Raw genomic sequence first — 27,968 nt, forward strand, 5'->3', positions numbered from 1 at the left:
TTGTGCATGTCCACAGTGATGGCTACAGATTTGTTGACAGACAGAAGAGCGATCCTACGGGCTTCACGGAATAGATGGAGCAGGACGAATAATTCAGAGATTGATAAAATTATCAATACTAACACAAGTATGTATCTTTTTAATCTTCTGAGATGCGTGGTTCAAAATGTTATGTACTGTAGGTCAATGCCAAAGTGATTTTTGAGACTGCTTAAACAATTTTATTCTCTCTTAATAATCCGCATAAATTGATACTGTTGGTTAGAATTAATTCAATGGGTCACCCAAGCCAAATATATATTATTTTATTAGCAAAAAAGAACCAAATAATAGGTGTAATGTGTGCATGTTTTATAAATGTGTGTTTATGACATGCATGGCAGAAAATATATATGCTATTTGGTTAGTCTGGTACCACAATATCAATGTTTTTTTTTTTTAAACTAATAATATTAATGATTATGCAGTATTATATCCAGCATAAAATCAGTTTTAAGTTTAAACGTGAGCCTTATTAATTTGGGGATTTGGGACCGCATGAGTCAAATTAGGTTGGAAAACATTGGTTTAGAGGAGACTATAGCAAGTAAACTCTTCGTACTGAATTGGCTTAAGCAAACTGAACTGTAAGAAGATGATATACATGGAGTGGAACCAGATCGAACATTTTTATGATTGGCCTTGTTTATTTTGAACAGGGAACTGTGATGAAGACATTGTGCAGTGCTGGCTTACGTCAGTCCCCAAGTAAGAGCTACTTTCATGTCTCTTTTAGTGTGGCTTAATTTGAGATGGGAGATAAAACACTCTTTAAAACCCAGCTAGCTGGATGCTCCTTCATTGTGTGGATGTTGTGTTTTGCATTTCTTTCGACAGTGTTTTCTTTACAGCTTTTTTCCTCATAGTGACCACTAATAGAGTTTGACTTCCTTGTTTAGGGACGATGCAAAACCAGACGTTGCTATGGAGATGGCAAGTAAGAATACACTTCACTGCAATTTTGACCAAAAAAAGAGCTTATGTGATTTGCATGAACTATATACAATTTAAATGCAATTATTATTGTTTTAGAATACACTAATAATAAAACATGTACTGTTGTTCTAAGCAAACCTTTAGCATATGTTTTATGAAATATTGAATAATCTGTTGTTATTGTTCAATTCAGAAGCTGAGATGATACATGCTTTTTGGGGTTTGTTTTTTTGGGGCAAGCCTATTTATGTTTATGTATGTGCATTTGTCTCATTTTATAGTTGCTCGTTATATAATTTCAATTCAGTAGAATGTAGCTTGATAAATGTGGTCTTCAAATAATATGCAAAGCAATTCTGTGAAAACCCATTTAACACTGGAGCTCAGTCGAAATATGCCACCTGGTTTACAGTGTAGTGCCCTTGATTATATAATTGAGATACTGATAAAATTCTATTTGCTCTGCGAATATACAATATACAATAATTTTGAAACTTTAAAAAGATGCCCTATTGACAGGTGACTTGAGGGTGTGAATTAGTTGCTGTGAATTTCATTATTTGGTCATCTTTGTAAATAATGTATTTTAATATTTTGCTTTGCTTACAGTGAAGCCTATAAGGAGAAACAGGAGTGCAGAAGATGATCTGGCACTGGGGGTGGAAGGTAAACATTCCCTGGTTGTATTGCTGTTCAGTTGAACCAAATAATTGGCTTAAAAAGGACTGTGTTTTGAACACACAAGCAATTCATCTTGGATATGTCCAGAGGTGGTACTGACTTATAATAGACAGATTTATTAACTAGGACTATTATACAGCAAATATATGGGTATTTTAAGGTGATCGCATCAATTATTACATAAGTGGCCATCCCATTCTGCAGAGAATGCCATTTTCTTTGGCACTACTGATGGCATATTTCGCGAACAGCCTTGGAGAGATGTCCCTTTGAAACCAGGAAGTAATCATGTTTACATAATGATGAGTGCCATTCGGAAAGTGCATTTTCCCTCTTAAGTTTATATTTTTAATCCACTGACAGTTATGTATTCCTGTATTACATGAATTACAAGTAAAAACAACTTGCTTTGGCATCACTCTGGATATGTCCAGAGTGATGCCAAATATGTTCAAAGGTGCCCATATGTTCAAAAACACTTCCAGCTTCGGCCACTGGGGGTGGGGGCTGTAGTTCAAATTTTGATATTCACAGTCAGATATATCTGGTGAAATAAGTGTTCATTTATTGTGAAGTGGTGGTGGCGTAGTGGCTAAAGCACAGGGCTGTTAATCAGAAGGTCACTGGTTTGAACCCCACGGTCACCACCATTGTGTCCTTGAGCAAGGCACTTAACTCCAGGTTGCTCCGTAGGGGATTGTCCCTGTAATAAGTGCAATGTAAGTCGCTTTGGATAAAAGCTTCTGCCAAATGCCTAAATGTAAATGTAAATTTCATCAATCTCATTAGCTCTCATTTTTAACGTAGGCTATATATTGGTATAATACCAACCACCTTTGTCTCTAGATATCTATATTGGCATCACTAGTCACGTATGGACATCTCTATGTTTGTGAAGCAGCAGCTGGCCAAGTCTCGACGATTCTTAATGATTGTGCCAAGTCTGGATTTGAAATATGGCAAACCTTTCCATACAAACACGGGCATAAAGTGAGACAAAACAGTCGCTGCTGTGTCCTGCTTTAGTGGATGTCAAGCAGAGCTGCGTCACGGAACATTTGTAGAAAGTTCACCTGCTGCTGTTTGGATTCCAGTCACGCAAAACAGATAAAGAGTAGATACAAGGGAGAAAGACATACTTTTAGTTTAACATGATTTACCCAAGTAGGATGGCATGTTCCTGGATCAGCCTTCTTGTTAGTCTTGAAAAAACATTCCTAACAACCAGTCAGATTTTTTAGTTGAGTTCTTTAAGAGTTCAAAAACGTTCTTTTTAACTTGTTTCCCATTGATTTTAGAGCGTACAGTTGGTGTTTTGGTATATTAGCTGTTTTACAACTGCTTTGAATGTGGCTCATCCAATTTAGAATAGTGGTCGAGCAATGTACTGTTGGTTTTTCAATAGCATATTCTTACATTTTTACATTTAGTCCTTTTTCATCATTTAATCTTCAACATACCATTGTTGAAGATTAGGATACATCCTTGGGTTTAGGGTTAGGGCACTGATTGTTTGACATAAAAGTTGTTTCGGGATCAAAAAGGATGTCAAACATGTGTAACCGGTCCTGCTCAACCAGCTCTGAGGCATGCTAACAAGGCTACATCCTCTTGCGTCAGTCACTAGTGCGCCTCTTGAGGCCAAGGTAGTGAGGTTTACACATACCGCACAACCATCATGCACCAGCTGGCTCCCTTTACACATGCTCCATGAATACTTCCTTGTTGTATTTGATGTTCTTGACCTCTCATAATCAACTCTACAAAAGACTTTGGCATGATGTCAGGGACACAATGGGCCTTGATATCTTCTTATAAGGGGATCCTGATCCATTGAGACTAGCTCATTTTGCCAAACCAACATCTTGCATGAGTATTATGCCTGATCATTCATCAAGTCATATCTGGGCACTTATATCAATCACAATTTCCCAAGTAGTGAAAAATATATTGAGCTGGGCGTTTCTTCAACTTTGGGCACTTTCATGTCTTTGGAGTCTGAATATCAATAATAATAATAATAAAAAAAGTTTTAACTTTCGATTCATTGTCGCAACGGTACGCCAAAATGTTCAAAGTGGGCATGGCCACATTTACTTAAATGGTTATAACTCATCAATGGAATGAGATATTATCACCAAATATTTGACATTTATGTATTGCGTCAATCTGAGGACAAACAGAAAAAAAAATTGCACCTCTGCCTCAAGAATGTAAAAAAATGCCATTATGTCTGTGCTACCTAACATGATGGTTCTGAAAATTTAAGGCACTTTATCATTGTTTTAGGTGCTAATGGACTGTCTAATTAATACATAATACAGGTGAAACTCGAAAAATTAGAATATCGTGCAAAAGTTCATTAATTTCAGTAATTCAACTTAAAAGGTGAAACTAATATATTATATAGACTCATTACAAGCAAAGTAAGATATTTCAAGCCTTTATTTGATATAATTTTGATGATTATGGCTTACAGCTTATGAAAACCCCAAATTCAGAATCTCAGAAAATTAGAATATTACATGAAATCAATAAAAAAAGGATTTTAAATACAGAAATGTCGGCCCTCTGAAAAGTATAATCATGCATATGTACTCAGTACTTGGTTTGGGCCCCTTTTGCATTAATTACTGCCTCAATGCGGCGTAGCATGGATGCTATCAGCCTGTGGCACTGCTGAGGTGTTATGGAAGACCAAGATGCTTCAATAGCGGCCTTCAGCTCTTCTGCATTGTTTGGTCTCATGTCTCTCATCTTTCTCTTAGCAATGCCCCATAGATTCTCTATGGGGTTCAGGTCAGGCGAGTTTGCTGGCCAATCAAGCACAGTAATACCATGGTCATTGAACCAGGTTTTGGTACTTTTGGCAGTGTGGGCAGGTGCCAAGTCCTGCTGGAAAATGAAGTCAGCATCTCCATAAAGCTTGTCTGCTGAAGGAAGCATGAAGTGCTCTAAAATGTCCCGGTAGACGGCTGCGTTGACTCTGGACTTAATAAAGCCCAGTGGACCAACACCAGCCGATGACATGGCTCCCCAAACCAACACAGACTGTGGAAACTTCACACTGGACTTCAAGCATCTTGGATTGTGTGCCTCTCCATTCTTCCTCCAGACTCTGGGACCTTGGTTTCCAAATGAGATGCAAAATTTGCTCTCATCAGAAAAGAGGACTTTGGACCACTGAGCAACAGACCAGTTCTTTTTTTCTTTAGCCCAGGTAAGACGTTTGACATTTGAAGCCCATGTCCAGGACCCGTCTGTGTGTGGTGGCTCTTGATGCAGTAACTCCAGCCTCAGTCCACTCCTTGTGAAGCTCCCCACACATTTGAATGGCCTTTTCCTGACAATCCTCTCCAGGCTACGGTCATCCCTGCTGCTTGTGCACCTTTTTCTTCCACACTTTTCCCTTCCACTTAACTTTCTATTAATGTGCTTTGATACAGCACTTTGAGAACATCCAACTTCTTTTGTAATTACCTTTTGAGGCTTTCCCTCCTTGTGGAGGGTGTCAGTGATGGTTTTCTGCACAACTGTCAGGTCAGCAGTCTTCCCCATGATTGTGAATTCAACTGAACCAGACTGAGAGACCATTTAAAGGCTCAGGAACCCTTTGCAGGTGTTTAGCTGATTAGAGTGTGACACTTTGAGCCTACAATACTGAACCTTTTCACAATATTCTAATTTTCTGAGATTCTGAATTTGGGGTTTTCATAAGCTGTAAGCCATAATCATCAAAATTATATCAAATAAAGGCTTGAAATATCTTACTTTGCTTGAAATGAGTCTATATAATATATTAGTTTCACCTTTTAAGTTGAATTACTGAAATTAATGAACTTTTGCACGATATTCTAATTTTTCGAGTTTCACCTGTAATGGTTGCATATGTACTTAAATGACCGTAATAGCTTGAACCTTGTTTATTGCTGCTTGCAGTTATATTGACCTGTAATTTTGCATTCATTATCTTTGTCCAAGGTGCCTTCAAGTTCCTTCAGAATAGTTGCTTATCTCCAAAAACATGGCTGCCATCGATCAATCAATTTCAGCAGCTTTTGGATAAGGTTAACAAAGGTCGATTGAAACGGAACGCAGTGGGCTAATTGACTCTTGACCCTAGAGGTCTGTGCAAAATAATAATAATAATAAAAAAGTATAGATATATATGGCACTATCGCATTTTACATGCATTTAAATTGCTGAATATTACAAGTTGCCTATATAAATTTGCCTCAAGGACCATTGGTGTCAGTTAAATATTTGAGATTATTTAAAATACCTACTTTTGCGAACTAGTCTTATGTTTTTTTTTACATGAGGTAAACAAAAACTGTACATGAATTATCTTTGGACAGACTACATCAATAATTATATATATATATATATATATATATATATAAAAAAAAGTTTAATCTTTAATTTGGCATGGCTATAACAGGGTAATTTAAACATGGGTTTGGCCTAGATTACGCAAAAGCCAATAAGTCCTACAAAAAAACTATATAATTTTGAAGAAGCATGTTAAATGTTTACGCTATTATGATTTACATGCATGTGAATGGTTGTATATTCTGCAATGTTTCACACAGACACACGTTAATCATATCATATGGTAGATCTCCTCATTCTAAACAACTTTGCCTCAAGAAACATAGGAGTCAATCAAATTGTTCTTTAAATATTTGAGATTATATAAATAAAATATAATAAAAACTACATTTGTGAACTATTCTTAGGTTTTTCACTCAACCTCCGCAAAACAATTCTCTGAACTTCTAGATAAATAATTATAAAAAGACATAGAACTTTTTTTATTTAGAGTGGCTATAATAGGGTCATTTAAACATCTGGTTGTGGCTCAGTTTACCCAAAAGCCAATAACTTCAGATTGAAAACAAATTTAGTATACAAATGAAACATGATTCCAAAGAAGCCTGCAAAATTTGTTGTGGATCAGACAATAGGTGGCACTATAACAGTCATACATGTTAAAACCACACAAAATCTCTATGGTTGTTTACCTGTGAGTGCTGAAAATGATATAGCTTTATTTCAATTTTAGGTGCTTATGGGCTATCAGAATAATTCGTACAATTCTGTAGCACATGCACTTAAAGGTACATGCACTTAAAATTATAAAATGATTTAAATGTCTGACTAAAACTGAATTGGAAATGTTTTTCCATGCGATCTCCATTTGTTTTTGGTACTTTTTAAATACCTTTTATTTACAGACGTGACTGTTTTAGTCTTGTCCCAGATCCAGGCTTTCAATATTAAACGATGAAATTCTGTTATAAAAATACAAATTATTACATGTTTAAAACTACTATAATCTACACAAGAGTGAAATTAACAAACCGACATTATTTCCGATTAAGCTGCAATTTTGCATAATTACACAACACATTTGAAAATATTATTTAAATGTGTTTATTTAGGAAATATTAAATGTTAGCTATTAAATTAGTCTCTGCAAGACAAAGGAGTCAGTCATTTCATTTAAAAAACATAAAAAAATTTAATTTCCTTCTGTTTAACAGAATACTGAATTTGAGATGACACTGTGGTGGGAATTTTCACGACTTTTAGAAAAAAATACATAAATCTCTTTTGGTGCATTTACATACACTGTTGTACATTTTTAGTAGACAAAATTCAGTGGTAGAATTTTTTTTAAATTTTTGATCAAGACTGCTTTCTAAAAATTCACATTGCTAAAAGTGCCTGAAGTTGAATAAACACCCAGTTATATTTTGATATTTTATGTGTCACTTATCAAACTGATCATGCAACTAAATAAGTAGCCCACAAAACTCAGTTTACTTGCATGTTAATCACAGTGGTTTCTGAAGAACAGCAATCCATTGCATTTTTGTATTTTCCATTGCCATTACAGCATACTGGCTGTAGGGAAATTTGTGGAGGTTTACCTCGTGCTGACATTTCACTTTATGGACCAGGCCAAAAGGTCATTTTTTGCCTAAGAGGAGCGCATTTTCCTGCTTCCCATACCTCTCTCATATCGAGTTATTTTATTTACTTCGTCCACCTAAAGAAGTTTTTATTCTGACCAAGGTGCTATCTGTCTGCTCAGCATGCTGTCTTTGTCGACAGGGATTTGTCTTGCTTTGAGTGCTGTTTTCTGTCCAGGCCTCTTATGTCCTAATTTGTGTAATTCTGTTCAGAATGCTCACTGTATTCTCTTTTAAGTGGGAGTCTTGAGCTATTGGCTGTCCACACTAACTCGATAAGTCGACAAATCTCTGCATTACATTCTGTCAGTCATTTGCCCTCAGTCAGGCACACCCCGTTTAACAAATGTGGTGCTTTGATTTTGCAACACTGTGGCAACGGAAGGATGACAGAACGGAATGGACTGTTGCTCTTTGGAATCCGCTGTGATCCGCTGTGTTTGGCAACACAAGTTGGGTTCATTGGATCAGGATGCACTTATAAGACAACATCAAGTCCCAGCGCGTTCCTGACAACATGCCAAAGTCTTATGTGGAAATTGTTTATGAGAGGACTACAAGGATGAATATTGACCTAATATAGCTACTCTACTGGGGACTGGAGGTGTTTAATAGAAAGTGAAGCTGTTTTCCATCATTAAATGACCTCTATGTTTTTTCTGTGTCTGATGCAGCATCTTTATATAGTAAACTCTCCCTCGGGACTGTTTGGAGCTTTCGGAGGTAAGAACACATTTACTTGTTACTTTTATTGGCAAATAGTTTTGACCTGTTTTAAGCATAAATATAACAATCTAGTGAGGTTTATGCCCAATCCGGTAAGAATAATAAACCTTCAAAATTAAACTTTTCACATTCAAGATATATTGTCTGAAAACTTGTACTATCTTACACTATATTGCTTTAAGAGTCATTCTTTCTTGTTTGAAGGGTGTTTAAATATTTTTACTGTAAAACAAGACAAAAAAAATCATTTTGTTTTCAGTATTCTTGTTGGGTTACTGCTGTTGTATGTGGTATTTTAACTTGTAACTTGAAGAACATTGCTTGATAAACTTGGTATATAAATTAGTGTCTAGCCAACTGCAGAAAAATGAGTGATTATTTAATGAATGTACTTGTATCAAATACTGAACATCCCAAAATACTTTAACAATTCTAGTATACATGTCCACCAGGTTTGCATTGGACATTGGAATACACTTTGTATGTCCATGTTACATCATATGTTGTTTAGGATAGGGAACATTTGTTATATGATTTTGCTTTAAGTATGGCTTGTGTATATACTATATATGAGCCTGGGCAGAGAGTGAATGTGTATATGTGCGTGATGTGTCATAGCCTTGTTCAGACACCTACCAAACCTGAGTCATATTTCCCATGCAAATGTTGATCCAGTACTGATGACCTGCTGCCACATGGGCTGGTTTGCATGAGGTGGAATGTCACTGATGGGAGCAATAGGCATGAAAAGAACTTTGCTGACCTGTGAAAGAAGAGGGTGTGGAGGTATTTGGAGAGGATTGTATGGGGCAGGACAACAGTTCTTGGTAAGATGTCTCGAATCTTCTACCTGATGTTTCATTTTGATTTCATCCACATTTAGGTCGTCTGTAGACCCTCCTTCTCTATCCAGGTTGAACAGTTTTGCATCAGGTTTCTCGATACAGTCTGGAGTCAGGTAGGACCCCAACGTTGCATCTCAGGTCACACTTAAGTTGGAAAAAAATTGACTTGAGACTAGGGCTGGGCGATATGGCCAAAATTGTTATCACGATAATCTATTTCATATTGTTGGATATCGATATTTATCACAATATACATTTACACATTGCACTTTCTTTTTTTTATTTCAAAGTTGATGGAAGAAAAGAAGAAAAAAATCAATTCTAAACAGTCAAAATAGTCTCTACAAAACTGTACAGGGGGTCCAGAGACTGCCAAAGTAGTGGGGTCTGCGGGATCTTTTACCAATTTTACTGTCTTTTACCGTTTATCAATTGAAAATTAATGTTAAAAGATCATCTGTTTGTTCTGAAGCATAGTGACAGCAGTCCAGTATTTGTTGGAATATTTTTACATTAAAATGAAATATTTTTTATATTTCTTTAGATTCAGATACCCAAGTATGGGGCATAGAAGCCCTTGTGACTGGAATGATGCTGAATGTGGGTTCAGGGGTGTCCCGAGAGAAAATTTAGAAAACATAAAAAAAAAAAAAAAGTAAAAAACATTTGTATATTTTCATTAAAGTGAAAGACTAGTCTACCAACTTGTAATTTTTGTCTTTCCTTATCCATTCCAGACATCTAATAAATTTTCACAAAAATAGAACAGAAATCGATTTGTTTAATATTAAAGGTTTGTAAAAAGCCGATTAATAAAGATACATTTAGAAGGGACAAATGTTATGGTCTAAAAGGTGCTTTGAAACCACGTTAGCTCACGCGGCGCTTCATGTCTACACACTTGCAGGAAAAAAGAGGCAACACGTGCGGAGCAGGATAGGGCAGAAATGATGCATGTTTGGTGCTAGAGAACAATATTCAAGATTACTGTTGTTCTGTTGTGCACTTCACTAGAAACGATGAGAGGGCGCAACCGTTGTCATGAAGTCTTGCGGTGCGGATGGAATCAATCGTGTCTGATGTAGCCAAATCATTAGCAAGGCAGCTAGCATTAGCAAGTTCATCCAGTCTGACCCTACGTTACCATTGGCGCGTTGTGAGCGAATCTGAGAGCGTTTTCATTTCATTCCTATGAAAGCCGAGCGTCATGCTCACAAGGCGGATTGTAGGATTGGCAGCAGTGCGGAGCAAGCTCTCTCCTAGCGCTTTTGAGTGGATTTTGTCCGCCCCAGTGGAAATGCAGCCTGAGAAAGCTGAACTGCTTGTGTTTTAGCGACATTCATTACATATCGAAAATTCCTCAAAAGCTTATCGTGGATTTTCTTTATCGTGATATATATTGATATCGTTTTATCGGCCAGCCCTTCTTGAGACTTGACTTGGATTCCAAATTTGAGACTTGCAAACATGTTTTTAGGTCTACAAGGAGAAATATTTAGGTTCTAAATCGACACTGTTTAGACACAGGGCAGCATCTCTGTCACGCTTAGATTTCATGAAAATGTACGGCCATTTGCTCCTGTATTCTACAATGGTGCTTTTTCATAGGAAATCCATAGATATAATACTTTTTTTTAAAGTATAAGATTAATTGTCTTGCAACAAGGTTTATACTTACAGAAGCCCCAAACTGCAATGTAATTTCAAATTCAAATGCAAAGGGATCTGAGACTTGACACAGCCTCTAGACTAGACGTGGCCATTTAGACCAGTTGTGTTCTTGCACTAAATAAAACCTAAATGAAGTGCCGCAAATTTAACAGAACATAGGTGTATTGACGTGTGTATTTTTTAAGTTAAAGTTCTTTTTAAAGGGATAATACACCCAAAATGTAAATTTCTCTCATTTACCAACCCTCATGCTATCCCAGATGTGAATGACTTACTTCTGCAGAAAACTGATTTTTAGAAGAATATCTCAGCTCTTTTGGTCCAAAGTAAATGGTGACCAAAACTTTGAAGCTGTAAAAATCACAAAGTCAGCATAATAGTAATCCATGTGACTCCAGTGGTTAAATCCATATCTTCTGAAGCAATGTGATAGGTGTGGGTGAGAAACAGTTAAATATTTAAGTAAATTTTTACTATAAATCTCCACTTTAACTTCCCCATTCTTCTTCTTTTGTTTTTTGGTGATTCACATTCTTTGTGCGTATCACCAAATACTGGTCGGTGCCGATCAAAGGTGTAGATTTATAGTTTAAAATGATTTATTATGAAATATTAATACTTAAACACTTCTGAAAATATGGATTTAACAACTGGAGTCTTATGGATTACTTCTATGCTGGCTTTATGTGACTTTTAGAGATTCAAAATTCTGTCCACCATTCACTTGCATTGTATGGAGGCTGAGGAGTGGTGAGTAAATGATGAAAGAATTTTCATTTTTGGGTGAAGTACTGTGTCCCTTTAAGTTGAAATCGGCTCTAAAAACACAGAGATCCTAACCAACATGCTGAAAAACCACAAGATACTCCCAATGGCTGCAATGGCCAAAAATGTCTGTATTGCATGTTTATATAGATAAACAGTTGAAAACAGCGAGAACGGATGAAAAAAGCGTTCAGCATGAATAAGACTTGAGACTTGACTTGGACTCGTGACAAAACACTTGTGAACATTTCTGTCTCATTCTTTTTAAAGTTCTCTTTTCAAGTAGTATAAACAGTATACTTGTATGTCCCCACTGCAGTGTGATGGATGTGTTGAATATGCTAAAAGATGACCCTGAAGAACTGTTGCTGGATTTGGGTTTCGGCATCGATGAGCCTGACATCACGGGGAGAATCCCGGCCCGTTTCCTCAGTTATCAGTCCAATGCTAACGGCATCAGTTTTCAGCTCTTTCTGGAATCTCAGCAGAGCCGAATCGACATCGAAAACCCGGATGTCAGGAGTGAGTACCCAACATATCACTATAGGGTTGCAGGAGCTCGTCTTTCGAAGTCTGATCTTCATATCCATACACAGTAGTCGAAGGCTGCATTTACATTGTCAACCAATTTTTATTTATTTATTTATTTGCCAGTTTTTGTTGCATGTGTGTAAACATCCAAAACACTTATGAGATTTTTTGACATCCTATTTTGGACCATTTTCAAATGTGGCTGGAAATCCAACCTTTATCAGACATCTGGTCATTTGACCTACATCGAAACACTCACATTGACCCTCGTTTGTTGTTCCAAACTCAGAAGACATTCTTTCTTCAATGGAGCACAAAAGAAGAAATTTTGAAGACTGTAGTTGTCTCTTTTTGCCATGCAATTACAGTGGGGACTGAAGGCCTCAGAAGACTTGGAATATATTGCAAAAGTCGTATTAAGCACTTTTATAATACATTTATTGTGCTTTTGAGTGTATTCCCCATTCAGTTGCAAATTCTATGGAAAAGAGCAACTAGCACAGTCTTCAGAATTTCCTCTCTTGGCTTCCATGGAAGAAAGTTATATAGGGTTGGAACGAAATGAGGTTGAGTAAATTATGCCAGAAATTTTAAAGTCTACAGTGAATGTAAACGGATGAGAAAAATATTTGTGAAAATGCATTAGGCTTTGCAATGTAAACGCAGCTGAAGAGGTTGAAAATAGTTTAAAATGACAGACGAACGTGCCTTCAGATCAAATGGCTTTTTTACTATAAAATAAAAGTTGACTCATTTCCTGAACAAAAAATGTCCTGCAGTCTGTTGAAAGTCTGATAAGCAGAAGAACCGTTTTATATTATTCATGAGTCATGAAATTAACTCTGTCGTCCTCTCTGTGCTCAGATCGATTTAGACAGCTCGAGGTTCTTCAGCAGGTCACCACGACCTTCTCCTCTCTGGTTGGCCCCTTCTCTCCAGGTGCAGATGCATCTTTAGCTTCCCGAATGTCAGCGGAGGCACGGGAAAGGAGAAAACGCATGGCTACGATTCTGCGTAGAGCCTCCAAGAAGAGTCTCAGCCATGCCCAAATGTCACAGAACCAGCAAACACTCTCTCCAACGAACTTAGCCCCGTCTGGCGTGGAATCCTCTGAGGCTTCACCGGCAGATAAAAGAATTCCTTTAAAACGGTCAAGGCAAAGTCTCTCTGACAACAGCGGTCTGTCTACATTACAAGAGGAGCAGAGTTCTAATTTCGAATCGGCTGAGCCCATTTTAATTAGCCACCCAACTAGAGGAACAACAGACCCCCTAAAACTTGTGTCTGAGCCCACGCCCACTGAAGGGATCTTGCATCAACCTGTGGAATCTTTTGAGCTAGAGGAGGTGTTGTATTATGTGTAATTTCTGCCTTCATTGCATACATTTGTTGTGGTCAGGGAGTTGTAGATGGGGGTTTTTGGACTGTAGAACATTTCTGAGTTCTAAAGCTATAGTATGTTTTCATAGCTCAACAAGCTCAAAAGATCAAGGAAATGTCCTCATTATATGACCCATTTACATTTTGTGTCAACCTTGGAGCCATCACTTCACCTCCATCTTTATTTGTACTGCAGTCACAGAAAAAACTTACAAGTAATAAAAACACTCAATAAAGAAACAGAATACTATTGAATAAATAAATTACTTTGTTAAATATATGCTTTTGAGATGTTTATGGTTCTTAAAGGTAAAAATGCAACCTAAAATTATTGGAAAGGTTAAACTGGGGGGAAAAATAAAAATGTGTGATAGTGTGAATGGGACCTAAACTGAGTGGAAAGGGGCGGGAAGAAAATCCATAACAATCAGGGAGCGCTTGGACACAGTTAAATTCTGCGGGAGTGGGTAGGAAATGGGATTATACTCGGAATGGAAAAACAATCTATCTTGCACAGACCTCTATTCCATATTGTTCCCTATGTAACTTTTTTCATTTCTTCTATCAAATCCAGAGATTTGATGAGGGACGCGTTTCTGGGCACTGCAGTGGCCCGGTGGATCCTGGAGGTGTGTTTGATCTTCTCTCTTATCATTTTAAACACAAATATGCTATTTTAATTGCATTAGATTGTGCACTGGTGCACTTGTTTTTGTCATTTATGTGTGCTGTTTATTTTAACAGCATCCCAAATCGCAAAAAACTGGTTAAAACTATGTCATAAATTACTCACTCTTATGTTGTTCCATAACGAATGTCATATTGGTTTGAAACAATGTTAGGATGAGTAAATGATGATAGAATTGTTGGGTGCTTTTTAAAACTTTTTAAACAATGATAACCTTTTATATATCATCTCTTGATAGCTTTTCCTATTATCTTCATGGAAAGTGAAAGTTTTTTTCAAAAGCCACTGTGTTGATTCAAATAATTTACATGGAACAATTTCCATCTCTGATATTATGCAAATGGGTCATGAGATTGTTCAGACATTTTCATGTGTGCTTCAGTGCATGCGTTCAGGTTTTCTATTACTGTCCTGAATAATTGCATGCCTGACCACAGAGTTGTAAACAAGAGGCTTTAGTGTTCTGCTGCTGGTTTGTGATATTAGGGCACATGTTCATGGCTCTTAGTTTTGTGTAGGTAAACGTTTAGGATCTAATGTGATAAGGACAAACAGTTGTCAGTCAGACAGCAGTGGCTTCCTTGAGGAACCATTCATACATGCTCTCTCTCAGCAGAACAGCCCAGGATCGGAGTTCATGAAGGTAAGATATGATATTCCTTCTCTTCACATTGCAGAAGGATCATTTATAATATGCAGAAATAAATCTCGTCCCACCTGCTTTCTCTTTATCCTTCATACTGCACTTGATTATGTGTTGCGCTTTTACTACGGTCTATTCCGAAAACACTTTTTAAAGGTGAACCGAGTAATTTTTTCAATGTGTACATGTTTTCCTATCTTAATTTGTAACTATAATACATTTGTTGTTTTTTTACCCCCTTTGTGCTTCTTAAATGTTAATCTATTTAGTTTGAGTGATCCAACATGTGAACTTTTGGTTCAGCCAATGGCCTGAGTTTGTTTAACCATCATAATTGTTTTTTGGAAATACCACGGCATTCTCTGATGTACCTGCAAATCCGGAGTACCATGTAAATACGAGTTACATTAATATGATAATCATTCAGTACCATGATATACATCAGAGAAGCAATGCTGGACAGTAACAAAGTATGTTTACGTTGTTTCTGTACTTTAAGGAATATTCTGGGTTCAATTCAAGCATTTGTGGCATATAATAATTTCGACATGTCTCATCTTTTCAAAGCTAAAATCTAGTTTACAGTGAGGCACTTACAATGGAAGTGAATGTGGCCAATCTGTAAATGTTAAGAAGTTTCAGAAGTATAGCCACAAGACAAACAATATGTGTGTTAACATGATTTAATTGAGATAAAATCTTACTTAAACCTTAAGATCTAAAAGCTTTCTAATCTTTTCTGTGTAAAGTTATATCCAATTTTACAACTTCGATGCCATGACGACATAATTCTGTAAACCTTAAGAGGACTGTAAAAACAATGATTTAAACAACATTACAGCTCAAATAATACACCATTTTTAACAGAAGATTTAATGTAAGTGCTTTTATAAAATTATAAGTTTACATTTCTGCCTTTCCAACAATTGGCCCCATTCACTTCTGTTTTCAACCTCAATTTTTTTTTCGTTTATTTAAAGCACAGTTGGAGTCAAAATCATTTTTTGTGTTAAACATTATGCCACAAATGCTGTCATTTAAGCTTAAATTGTGTTGAACCCAGAATATTCCTTTAATATTCCTTTCTAGAGGTCGAGGGATATGGGAATTTGCCGATAACAATACCTAAGGTCAATAACCGTTTTATCGTCTGAGAGTTCTTAAAATCGATATTTAAAATGTAAAAAAAAAATATATATATATATATATATATATATATATATATATATATCTATATAATAATAATTCTGTCTTTACTATGGTGGGCAAAGAAAGAGTCCAAAATGAAAAATTCCAGATGCAGTTTATTGTTCAATCAAAATCCCAATAATAACCAGAAAACATTTAAAAACTTGGTGCATAATGCAGAACTCTTTAAGTATAAAGAAGCATCGGGGACTCTTATTATTTTATTTTTTATTATTTTAAAGCGACCAAAAAACTATCTGCAACTATGAAAATAATTATATAATATAAATGATAGTTTCAAAAAGCAACTATCGCCACCGACTAATCATAAAACTGATATATCGGTCTACCTCTATTCCACTTCATTACGAAGCATAATATTGTACTTTTTACTCCACTACATTTCAGAAAAACATGCCATTCCTTGTTATATAGAAGTTGGGATATGAAGAAAAGTAATGTCCGAATCGTGATACATTTTTCAAATCAAGTCACTTTTATTTGTATAGCGCTTTTCACAACATGCATCATTTGAAGCTGAAGGCGACTGTGGCAAGGAATACAAAACTCCATAAGATGTTGTTTAATGGAGAAAATCAGTCATGAAATGATTCTTTGAGATGAATTTTTAGAAACATTAGATGAGCCCTGTTCCAAAACAGATTGAATGATTCATTCACAGAGGTAAATCAGCGAGTAAACAACTCTCTGATTCAATGTGATCAGCACGGGTCTCTCAACTTCCATGCAATTATGATCTGATGCATCACTGTACCATTATAAAGCTACAGTAAATGTTTTGTTAAGATTGACAGCCATGGTTCAACAATGTCAAAAAATGTAAAGGCATTTACATATTTACAATACCATGGATTTAGCTGTGTTTGTAAATATTTGATTTCTTGTGCATTTTTGCAGATGCCGAATGGGATATCACAAGACAGTACAGAGAGTCAACAGAAGAGTACAGAACAGCAAAACAATGAGGGGCCCAATGCAGATAAACAGAACTCTGGCACACAATTTGGCCATACAACACACTCTAGAAACACTGTTCTGAGAACTATTAACAACACAGTGGACTCTTATACTGTCCTGGGAAAAGTGGAATCAGGAGCACACTTGACACAGAAGAGCAATATATGTACTGAAAAAGCTAATTCTTTGCCACCAGACATTAGTAAAATTAAGGGCAAGGATGTTTGCGCTTTAGTGTACTCCGTTCAGATGGATCCTGTCTGTTATCCACCTGAAATCCATGACAAATTGCAAAGTCTAGATCAACGTGTTGGTAAGCAACGTATGTCCTTGTTTGACAAACCGAAATCTGCGGAGACACACTCAACTTCTTGTCCTACTGATCTGGGAACAGGTGTGGAAAAGGAGGTCGCCACCTTTGCAGATCCCTATGAGTTGGGCGTGAAAGATCAGATCTCCAGACATTCAGATCAGACGTGCGATTCTATGACCTCATACCGGGACAAAAATGTGACATCTGATACTGCATTTGGGCACGATTCCCCAACGGCGCTCAAACGCAGAAGGGAGTCATTTTCCAAGAGATCCAGGTCTGATGTGGCCACCGATAATGATTCGGGCACAGCACAAACACCCACCACAAATACACCATTCACATCTGTGGAGACATGTCCAGCTGACATGTGGAACTCTATGGAATGTTCTAGAGGTCTTGGACGTTTCCGTACACGATCAATGTCTCTGGACACGGGGTTGTCATTTGAGGAGGAGGATCACAGATGGGATGGCATGTTGTGTGCAGGGACACAGAGATGCTCCCATTGCGGATCTCAGATAAGCTGCAACAACGGCTGGGAGAAACCTCAACCTGAGCTGTCTTCAAATCTGCCTGTGAGTACAATGCACAGCTAAAGATTGTTCCACCCAAACTTCACACTTCATATTTGCATACTTTACTGTGGAAATGTTTCCAAAGTAGGGGCAAAGAATAGACTACATAAGTTATTTTTTATCCGTCAGAATGTCCGACAGCATTTTACGGAGCCCCTCATAGGATAGGATGGAATTTGTTTTTTTAAATAGTTTTGCATGTCCTCGCAATAGTTTTCCTTCCTCACAATTTTACCATAATACATTTGCATTTACCATAGTAACCACAATTTAACCTTGATATTCATAGTAAAACAAAAGCAATAATACAGGAAAATTAAAACTATGGTAATAGTTTTATAATATAATAATTATATTATATTATATTATATATATTGTGACAAAAATAAGATATAACAGATAAAATACAGAAATATACAATCGAGCAATAATGTTTTTCGAATATTTTATATACAGTTATGTGCTGGTGATGTAATGTTTTGAATAAGGATATGAGGGAGGATATGTAAATATCAATTAAATATAAACTGATCAGCCACATCATTAAAATGAATGGTGAGCTGGGTTAATGCTAGGGTGTTCCTCAGTACTATCCACTATCATCTCCACTGTTTTGAGTGTGTTCAGCTCCAGGATGTTCTGACTGCACCAGACAGCAGCTGTTCAACCTCCCTTCTGTAGGCAGACTCATCGTCATCTTGGATGAGGCCGATGACAGTAGTGTCATCTGCGAACTTCAGCTTAACAGAGGGGTCCTTGGCAGTGCAGTCATTTGTGTAGAGGGAGAAGAGTAGAGGGGGGGAGAGTACACATCCCTGGGGGGCACCAGTGCTGATTCTACATGTGCTGGAAGTGAATTTCCCCGTTCTCACTAGCTGCTGCCTGTCTGTCAGAAAGCTGGTGATCCACTGATAAATAGAGGTGGGAACAGAGAGCTGGGTTAATTTAGTCTTTAGGAGAGCGGGGTTGATGGTGTTAAAAGCCAAACTGAAGTCCACAATAAGGACCCTGCATATGTTCCTGGTCTGTCTAGATGTTGAAATATGTAATGCAGTCCCATGTTGACTGCATCATCCACAGATCTGTTAGCTTGATAAGCAAAATGCAGGGGGGATCCAGAAAGGGTCCAGTGATGTCCTTCAGGTGGGCTAACACCAGTTTCTCAAATGACTTCATGACACAGATCTGTGTGAAGATGGGGAAAGCTGGTCAGCACAGGATTTCGTGAAGTCGGTGAAACACAGTCTTGGCCCTGTGCTTTCGGAACACATCATCTTCACATATCCTAAGTGCAGGTTGAGTAGCAGGAGAGGAGAGGAGGTGGGTTTCAGGAGGTGTAAATGTTTGTGTGATATGAAGGTCAGAGCAGGTGTGGGGTGTGAGACTGAGCTTTTCAAATCCACAGTAAAACACTTTCAGATCGTCAGCCAGTTGTTGATTACTTAGAGTTGGGAGATGGTGTCCTGTAGTTGGTAATGTCCTTCCGGCCTCTCCACACTGAGACAGGGTAGTTAGCTGAGAACTTGCTTTTCAGCTTTTCAAAATAGCTTTGTTTAGCCACTCTAATCTCCTTTGTCAGTCTGTTTTTGGCATGACTGTACAAGATTTTATCCCCACTTCTGTAAGCATCCTCTTTGGACTGACGAAGCTGCCTGAGTCCTGCTGTAAACCATGGTTTGTCATTGATGTTTGTTAAATAAATCCTTGTAGGAATGCATATATCCTCACAGGAACTGATGTATGATGTCACAGTATCTGTGAGCTCATCTAGGCCGGTGGCTGCAGCCTCAAAAATAGTCCAATCAGTGCAGTCAAAACAGGCTTGTTGTCCATCATTTTTAACTGCCTTCACTGCAGGTTTAGCTGATTATAGTTTCTGCCTGTAGATCGGAAGAAGATGAACCAGTCAGTGATCAGAGAGTCCCAAAACTGCTCGAGGAACAGAGCGATATATATCCTTTATTGTAGCGTAGCAGTGATCCAGTGTATTGCGGTCTCTGGTGGGGCATGTAATGTGCTGTCTGTATTTGGGCAGTTCACTTGTGAGAATTTCCTTGATAAAATCTCCAAGAATAATAATAAGAGAGTCCAGGTGTTATCGCTATGTCTGTGATCTGATCAGCCAGCTGTTGCAGCGCTGCGCTCACACATGCTTGTGGAGGAATATAAACACTCACAAGAATACACAAGGAAAACATCTGTGGCGATTTGAAGGTTGGCAGTTTATGAAGAGAGCCTCTAAATTAAGACAGCACATCTTCTTCAGTGTTGTTACATCTGTTGATTTAAAAAACACATTCCACCGCCTCTTGTTTTCCCCGTTAACTCCACGATGCGATCCGCTCTGAACAGCTGGAAACCCGGAAGATGTAATGCGCTGTTTAGAATGGCTTCACTCAGCCAGGTTTCCATGAAGCATAATGAAGCAGAATTTGCAAAGTCCTTATTTTTGTGGGTGAGGAGAAGTCATTTGTCCATTTTGTTAGGAAGAGAGCATAGATTCGCTAGATGGATGCTTGGCATCATGGTTCGAAAGCTGCGCTGACGGAGCTTGACCAGCGTGCCGGCTCACTTCCCTCACTTGCCTCTTTTAGTGTGCTTGTACAGCACCATTGCTCCTACAAATAAAATGTCAAACAGAATGTCGGAGTAATCAAAAAAACGGTAAAAGATTGACTGGCATGTGCTGCCGAATATTCAGCAGCTTGTCTCTGGTAAAACTGATCAGAAATAAATTATTAAACACCGGACAAACAAACAAAAACAGCAAAAGAACTGGTGAGCTCCATACTGTGTCGGCCATACGGTATTTGAATTGAGACTTGATTTTTGATTGCTAGTTATGGAAAAAAATTAGATCCTAGATGCTAGAAAAAAAAAAGCATATGGCGTTAGAAAAGTCTGAAGGACTGTGCCAAGTTTGGTGAATGTTGCTTGAAAGCTATAGCAGAAATTACAGGTAGAAATTTTCAACAGGATCTATGGGATATTTGGGAATTTTTAATTTGTCAGCTATGGGGAAACTGTCATGAAAATTTAGATCAAATTTAAAAGTGGCAACATTTTTGCAATATATTACATGGTTCCTTACACATATCGTGGCCGTTCCGAGGTGAAATGTCCACTATGTTGCGCTAAAAGCTGGTTACATTTTTTATTGCGTTTCTAAGGTTAATGATCTATTGAATTCAGCAAAAGAGAATCAACAAAATGGACCTCCCTCCCCTTAACCCTAACCTATGCCTATATCATGGTGTGATAAAGCAAATGTGAGCCTGTTCTCAAACAAGCTTGTAAATGTAGTTGGTTATGCAATGCAAATGTTAAAATGTATCAGCTTACAAATCATGGGCTAAAAGAAAGTGATTATGAACTAATAATCTGATATATCTGTTTTATTCATGATTGTTGTTAAAGTTATTGTAGTGCCTCTAGTGTTCATTTCACTACGAAAATGACACAATATGTGCAATGAGCCAAATAAAAATCATTTTGCAAAAATGTAGGAATAGCAACGTGATTCTGTGAGATCAGGATGAATCAGTTGGATAAGATATGGCTCACAGCATTGCAAGTCAGAACAGGCTGAAGTTCAGTGCCAAGTGTTGTAGATGTACTGTAGTTTAAAAGCTCTAGGAAGAGTTACATGTAAAAATGTAAAACAATAAAAGTATGTTGGCTTTGTCAAAGCCGATATAATTAAGAATCATTTGTGCCTTTATCATGAGACATGAGTTTTTCAAATTCAATAAATTATAATTAAAACATTGTTATCGCAACTGCTGCCTGCAATTTTTGATATCTACAGTAGCAAGGCTCTATTTTTTCAGCATATGTGGAATTTAAGTAAGACAATCTTTTATTGGGGTATCTGAGAAGACATTTACATTTATTCTTGGAGATCCTTATATGGAGTTCTGTGGGTTGTCTACAAATATTGGGTTATGCTGATTTTAAGAACAAACTAAGATTAAACATTTCTATTCTTGGAAAAATCTCTTCTACCATTTTCTCTACAACCTCCGAGATGAAAAGCTGCATGCGCTGCTTAAGTTTAATGAGGCTCATTTGAATTTGTATGGTTCATTTGCATGTTTAATGGAAAATAGTAGAGCGCGTTGACCACTTCAGAATCTTCACAAGATTTAACAACACACGCGCACAAGCAAAATCCCATTTAACACACATCCTTGCTTAAAAACACTCAAATTAAGTTTCCTGCTTTTGGAAATCAGACATCATGAACTCCAAAATGCAATGCTTCTAATTCCTTCCTGGATTTTGGAAAATCCAGTTTAAACTATAGCTAGCTATAGCAGGATTTACATGGTTTGTAAATGGTTGAAACTGTCCATTAACTGATCCAAGCTAGTTTATGTGGTTGATGAGCTGGACTAAAATCTGGTGGGGTTGAAGTCGACATGGTAGACTAGTTTGGTCAAGATGTTTCGAGCTGGTAGACCACTTTGGTTAAGATGGCCTGTAATATTATGCAATATAACTTCCAGATTTGTATATAAAGTTCCCAATCAACATTATTAAAGTAAAGGGAACTTTATGGAAATTTACTCAAAGAGAAGTTAAAGTAGCTAATGAGAAAAACAATCATGTAAAAGTATTAAAATAACTGATATTAAATTTACTTAAAGGTGAGCTTGTGGGGCGGTGGTGGTGCAGTGGGCTAAAGCACATAACTGTTAATCAGAAGGTTGCTGGTTCGATCCCCACAGCCACCACCATTGTGTCCTTGAGCAAGGCACTTAACTCCAGGTTGTTCCGGGGCGATGTTCCTGTAATAAGTGCACTGTAAGTTACTTTGGATAAAAGCGTCTGCCAAATGCATAAATGCAAATGTGTGCTCAATAATTTTTTCCCTGTTAAAGGAAAATTAATTGTAATTTCGAAACCTATATATAAAATCGTAACCAGTCACATAAGCATAACCCTTCAGATCAAAACTAATTTTAAGCATTTTAAACATGACCCTTCAGATCAAAGGGTTTCTAAGACCTGAAAAACATAAATTCAGTAAAGTGTGTCCAAACTGTGACTGGCAGTGTAAATCCTTCTCTCATTCTTTTCAGTACTCTCTGGATGATCTGGAGGAGATGATGAAGTGCATGAGAAAGTTCCGGAGTGTTCTGACGGAAATTGAAGTGAGACTAGAGGAACAACAAGCATCTGTACACTGCTCGCTTACAGACTCCCACAGGTGAAACTTTGACATTATAATGGAAATATTGCTAATTTAATAGTGCTCTGTAGTATGTGGTTTTTTTGTGTTATTTGTAGTGTTGTTCTGTGTTTGAAGTTTCTTTTCTGTCTTAGAGAGGAAGTGGAGGATATTTTGAGGCTACGAGAAGCTGTCAAACAGGAAGCCGGGATGCTCGAACAGCAGCTGTCCGATTTGGTACATCACTATGATGATAGCATTAAAATGGTAATATTTCTACTCTATGTATAACCTGTATATAATATCTAAAATGTAAAAAATAAAATCTTTAGTAATTGACAATTAGAACAGTAGTTCTATCACCTGGTAGGCTGTACAAAAAATGTATATGTTTTGTGCCGTTAATTATCGGCTGCCGAGAGCATGAAAACATTTAAATAAAACATTTTGTAAATAAACACTTAAACTATAAAGACAAGAATATGTCATGCTAATAATTTTTTTAATATTGTTTGGCCTATGCAATTAAGATAATATTTATACATTTTTTATTATTTTAAATTTTTTTGTAAGTAAGATAAAAAGGTTGGGTTCAAAGTTGGAGCAAAACCAGTTGAGAACCTCTAATTTCAAAATTACTCAGCCCTACTTTAAATTTAACCCACATCCTTCTGTACCAGCCAATATCCCGCTTGGCCATCAGACAACCACCAGCCCAGCAGTAAAATACACTTAATAGATATCAGTATTGAATTTGTTTTATGCCTGTTCTATTGTGTTTGTAGAAGCTGAACCGGCTCTTGGATGAACAGTCTCAGCTGTGTTCCCAACTGCGTATCATCCCTTCTGAAAGGCCCAGTCTTAGACTGCCCTCAACCAGGAGTGTGGGCACTCAGTGCTGCCTGCTGCCAGTGACATCCAGCCCACTGAGATGTGTTCACCATCACTGTACCTGTCAGAGAGCAGCATGCCATGATCCACACAAATATCAAACCCAGTGGGAGCCCAGCTGCAAGCCAGACAGGCTGGACTTTGTAGCTTTCATTAAAAGTGTAAGAAACATCTTAAATCCTACTAGGGTTGGGAATCGAGAAAATAAAAAAAACGTTCGGTTAACGTGTCTTGAACGTCTGCATTCTTCTGCCGATTTGAACAAAGCATTATACTGAAATACTCTGTGAGTGCGTTCGGTTAGTGATGTCTGATTCATGAACAAATTGTTGAACATTGAACTCCTCAGTCTAACGGCTCAAAAGAAAGTAAAGGATTATTCAGTGCAATCGGAAACAAAATCATTCAATGTCATTTAATTCCCTAATCCTAAAGGCCAAAACATGATCTACACAATACGTAAACACAGATGCAAATACTTGGCCACCGCATTGTCAACACATGGTCTTAACTGTTGCTCTGACATTAGTTAAAGTTGGCTTGAAAGAGAAAGTTCCCTGTAGAAGTGGACAGTTCACACTAATCCCGCTATAGCGCCCCTTGAGGCAACATTAAGACCCAAGGCGCACTTGCGTTGTGTTGCAGTTTATACACTTCTTGGAACACAACAATGCACAGAATCGAGTTACCTTAGCTATCTTAAGTGTTTACGTACTTGTAGAGTATGTTGCGGCCATTACTGTAAGAATTGAATCTGACTATGGTTAAATATCACAATTGTTTTTAACTGTGCACTTTTATCTTTCAGTTGAAAAATTCCTTGCAACATTCGATGAACAATAACTCATTGGAATAAGAAGGTTTGTGTTGTTTGTGTTTGTCTTGTTATAGTTTCATACACAGTGATTCTCTGAAATTATTTTGACATTTGAAACCAAAAGTTATCCTCATAGTTAAGTTTACATAAAGACCCCATGAAATTGTTCAACAAATGCAATTTTCTTTCCTTTTGAAACAGGATATTGGGGCAGGCCATATTACAGGGCTTGTCTTTGTTTTTCAAATATCCAGTAGCCTTTAGAATATAATAGTTTTTGTAATATGCATATTTTTTATTTCTTTTTATGCAACATGCTATTGCTAGTCAGAGGTAAGTAGTATTAGCGAGGGGACATCATTCTATGCCCCTGTGAACAAAATGAGTGATTAATATTTGTGGTACATAGAGCTATGCAGGTTGTGGTCTAAAAGTCACGGGTTCCATCAGGATTTTCCTATGGGCTTTTATAATGGCAGTTTTGGTAAATGAGTAAAATAAGGTATGCTGTATACATTACTTTAAGGCCACGTACACACCAATACGTTTTTGTTTGTAAAGTCATTGATTTCGGTATGTTTTTGCCTTCAGTCCACACTAAGACTGCATTTTTGTCCTGCGAAAACAAAGCTTTTAGAAAACGCTCTCCTAAGTGGATACATTTGAAAACACCTTCTTCATGTTGTAGTGTGGACCGGAAAAACTGAGATATTTGAAAACGATGAAGCATTTGTTGTCATGTGACCAGTGGTGGGCCGTGTATTTAAAGTCTAGGCCTTCAGTTTGATTCGTGCCATTAAGAAAACACAGTTTCACAATGAATAAGACACCCTATGCCTTTGGGCATCATACATTGTCACAGCTAACTAATAATACCAATTGACATTTTCAAAATACGTCCACACACGAAAGCCAAAATTTGAAACGACACTTAATGCTCAAGCAAGTCTAATTTTAACTGCAGCATCACTGTTTTGTGAAATGAACGTCTCCCAAACAGACATTCAAAAATCATAATTTTTCATATGACTCTTTTATATGGTCTATTATACCTGGAAAAATCTATCTGATAATATTTGCGATTTTAAAGGGTAACTAAACCCTAAACCAACTTTTTTTAGTTAATGATCTGTAAGCATGGGGCTTTATTAGTACTGGTCATTGATTCAAGTAATTTTTTTGACATTTGTGTATAAAGTGTTTTAATTCTACAATATATGGTGTAAAAACATCTGAGTGCTGCCCTCTTCAGGTTGAACGGTGGCTACTGCAGTTGAATTTTCCTATTGGCTGTTGCGGTACTTTCGTGACGTAAGCGGTGACAGCTGACATAAGCAGGTTCCAGCTCACCACGCCAGATTCATGTACATGTCGTCTTGCGACCGTGTGAGGAATAATAATAACATAGAGTCTGACAGCAGCTGTCAATTAATCCGTCACTACGAGTCTCAGGTGACCCCCCCCCCGCTCAGCCCCGCACTCAGTTCGTTCCCTCTATCCCCGCCGGGGTCTGCCCACTTTTCCTGCATTTTCAAATATTTCTAGTGGGTGGAGTCAGACTCTGAGCAGGTGTTTAGTTACCCTTTAATGTTGCTTGCAATACATTTCGTTTCATCAGGGTACATGGTTATGCTGCGTTCCATTCAAGTTGAAGACTTGATATCTCCGACCATTAATGCATTCCATTCCCCGATATTCGGAACTGCAACGCTCCCGTTAGCTTAGCAGGAGTTTGACTCTCATTAGAGATGTCTCCTAGCAACCCAACTGATAAACAATGCTGCAGCGCTACCATTTGTGTTTCAGGTGTACGATCATCAAAAGAGATTATAATGTTTTATGCACCTGTTTCTGCAGGCGTTTGTTAAACAAGCTTTAATATCATGTAACGTGGAAACAAACTAATTTATTGATAATACTTAATAAAGTGAATGTTTATCACTTACTTTGTATATCTCCCTGAGTGTCGACAGGTTTGTGTGACATCATGCACCTGTGAAATTGGAGTTGAGAATTGTACTTCAAGATGGATTTCATTGCAATTTTCCTAGTAGGAAGTTGTAAAATCCGTCTTTCTGAGTTGAATGGAACGCAGCACTACTTTTCAAAACTTGATCCGACACTGAATGCTCTCCACTATCCACTTTGATAGCATTGTTAAAGATAAATGTTACTTTGTACAACCTTCGCATTGCATTCCTTCAAATGTGACTGGAAGTTTACTCGGAATTGCTGACCAGCGGCAGAACACAAGGACAAAATGTCCCAAGTGTCTTCAAGCAATGTTTACCAAGACCTAATTTTACTCATTAATTAAAAAAAATCTCTATTAGAAAAACCCATAGTAAATTCCTTCCATGGGAATCCATGGCAAATTAGACTTCTAGGTTTGAGAATAGCTCTGTTGTCCAGGAAGAGAAAGACTATACATTTTAAATGTAAATGTGTACACCCCCTAAATGTTTTTGTAAACTTTTTGTTGCACATCAGCATGCAGATAGCCTCAAAGCTAACAGATGTGTACTAAAAGCATGGAGCTATATAATACCTGGAGAGAGCTATCCGTTACCATCCCCATTCATCTCTATGAGTGTGCTCAGCTAGTGCAGGGTTCCCAGAAATGGAGGCCATCTTTGCTCATGGGCGCTCAGTTCTGGGATTGAGTGTCATGTGACTGATCACCTGTCAATGGGAATAGATAAGGAAAAATATAAATCAATTTCAAGCTTTTAAGAGCCCTTCAAAAACAAACCATGTTGGTTTGACGATGTGCTACAATGTAATGAAATAATTTAAAATTAACCATTTAGTCTTTTGAATTGCTGTCTATGGAGAAATATGCTTTTTGCCATCGGGGGTTTAGTTTCAGCATCTACCAGCAGGTGCTAACAGAAACATGCTAACCTGCCAATTCCTGATCCTCTGACTAAAATCCACAAAACTTAGAATTTTGATTTCATGGGGTTTTTAATCTAAATGGATTGCACTGTTTTTCAGATTGCAGACTACAAACAAAATTCATATTTTTTGCATGTCCTTTCTTTTTTTATTTCAGAGTAAAGAAGACCTTAAGATTCTTGCCATTTGTTCCCCACTTTTATAAAGTGAATCATATTAAGAACTAATAAAAGACTGATATATATGTCA

General features: G+C 37.4%; 1 protein-coding gene across 2 annotated transcripts; it reads left to right on the forward strand.

The window, feature by feature from the left end:
* Nucleotides 1–27,968, forward strand: itprid1 (ITPR interacting domain containing 1). Of its 2 annotated transcripts, XM_052113697.1 has the most exons (16): nucleotides 1–127; nucleotides 699–747; nucleotides 939–976; nucleotides 1,585–1,641; nucleotides 8,309–8,357; nucleotides 9,244–9,318; nucleotides 11,961–12,163; nucleotides 13,037–13,518; nucleotides 14,127–14,181; nucleotides 14,759–14,883; nucleotides 16,990–17,940; nucleotides 23,025–23,152; nucleotides 23,269–23,380; nucleotides 23,899–24,165; nucleotides 24,813–24,864; nucleotides 27,877–27,968. In XM_052113697.1, the coding sequence occupies exons 1-15, from the start codon at nucleotides 7–9 to the stop codon at nucleotides 24,858–24,860; spliced, it is 2,760 nt and encodes a 919-aa protein (XP_051969657.1). In that variant the 5' UTR covers nucleotides 1–6; the 3' UTR covers nucleotides 24,861–24,864; nucleotides 27,877–27,968. The 2 variants fall into 2 exon arrangements, with proteins under 2 accessions (XP_051969657.1, XP_051969658.1); XM_052113698.1 differs by lacking the exons at nucleotides 1–127; nucleotides 699–747; nucleotides 939–976; nucleotides 1,585–1,641 and adding an exon at nucleotides 9,036–9,146 and having other exon boundaries at nucleotides 7,925–8,357.

This window comes from Xyrauchen texanus, chromosome 41, assembly GCF_025860055.1.
Source record: "Xyrauchen texanus isolate HMW12.3.18 chromosome 41, RBS_HiC_50CHRs, whole genome shotgun sequence".
NCBI lineage: Eukaryota > Metazoa > Chordata > Actinopteri > Cypriniformes > Catostomidae > Xyrauchen > Xyrauchen texanus.

Excerpts from the sequence above, each read along its gene's own strand:
- itprid1 (XM_052113697.1), top strand. The coding sequence starts at position 7 with ATGTCCACAGTGATGGCTACAGATTTGTTGACAGACAGAAGAGCGATC. Across the intron at positions 977-1,584 it reads CGTTGCTATGGAGATGGCAA|TGAAGCCTATAAGGAGAAAC; the intron begins GTAAGAATACAC and ends CTTTGCTTACAG. Across the intron at positions 23,153-23,268 it reads TCGCTTACAGACTCCCACAG|AGAGGAAGTGGAGGATATTT; the intron begins GTGAAACTTTGA and ends TTTCTGTCTTAG.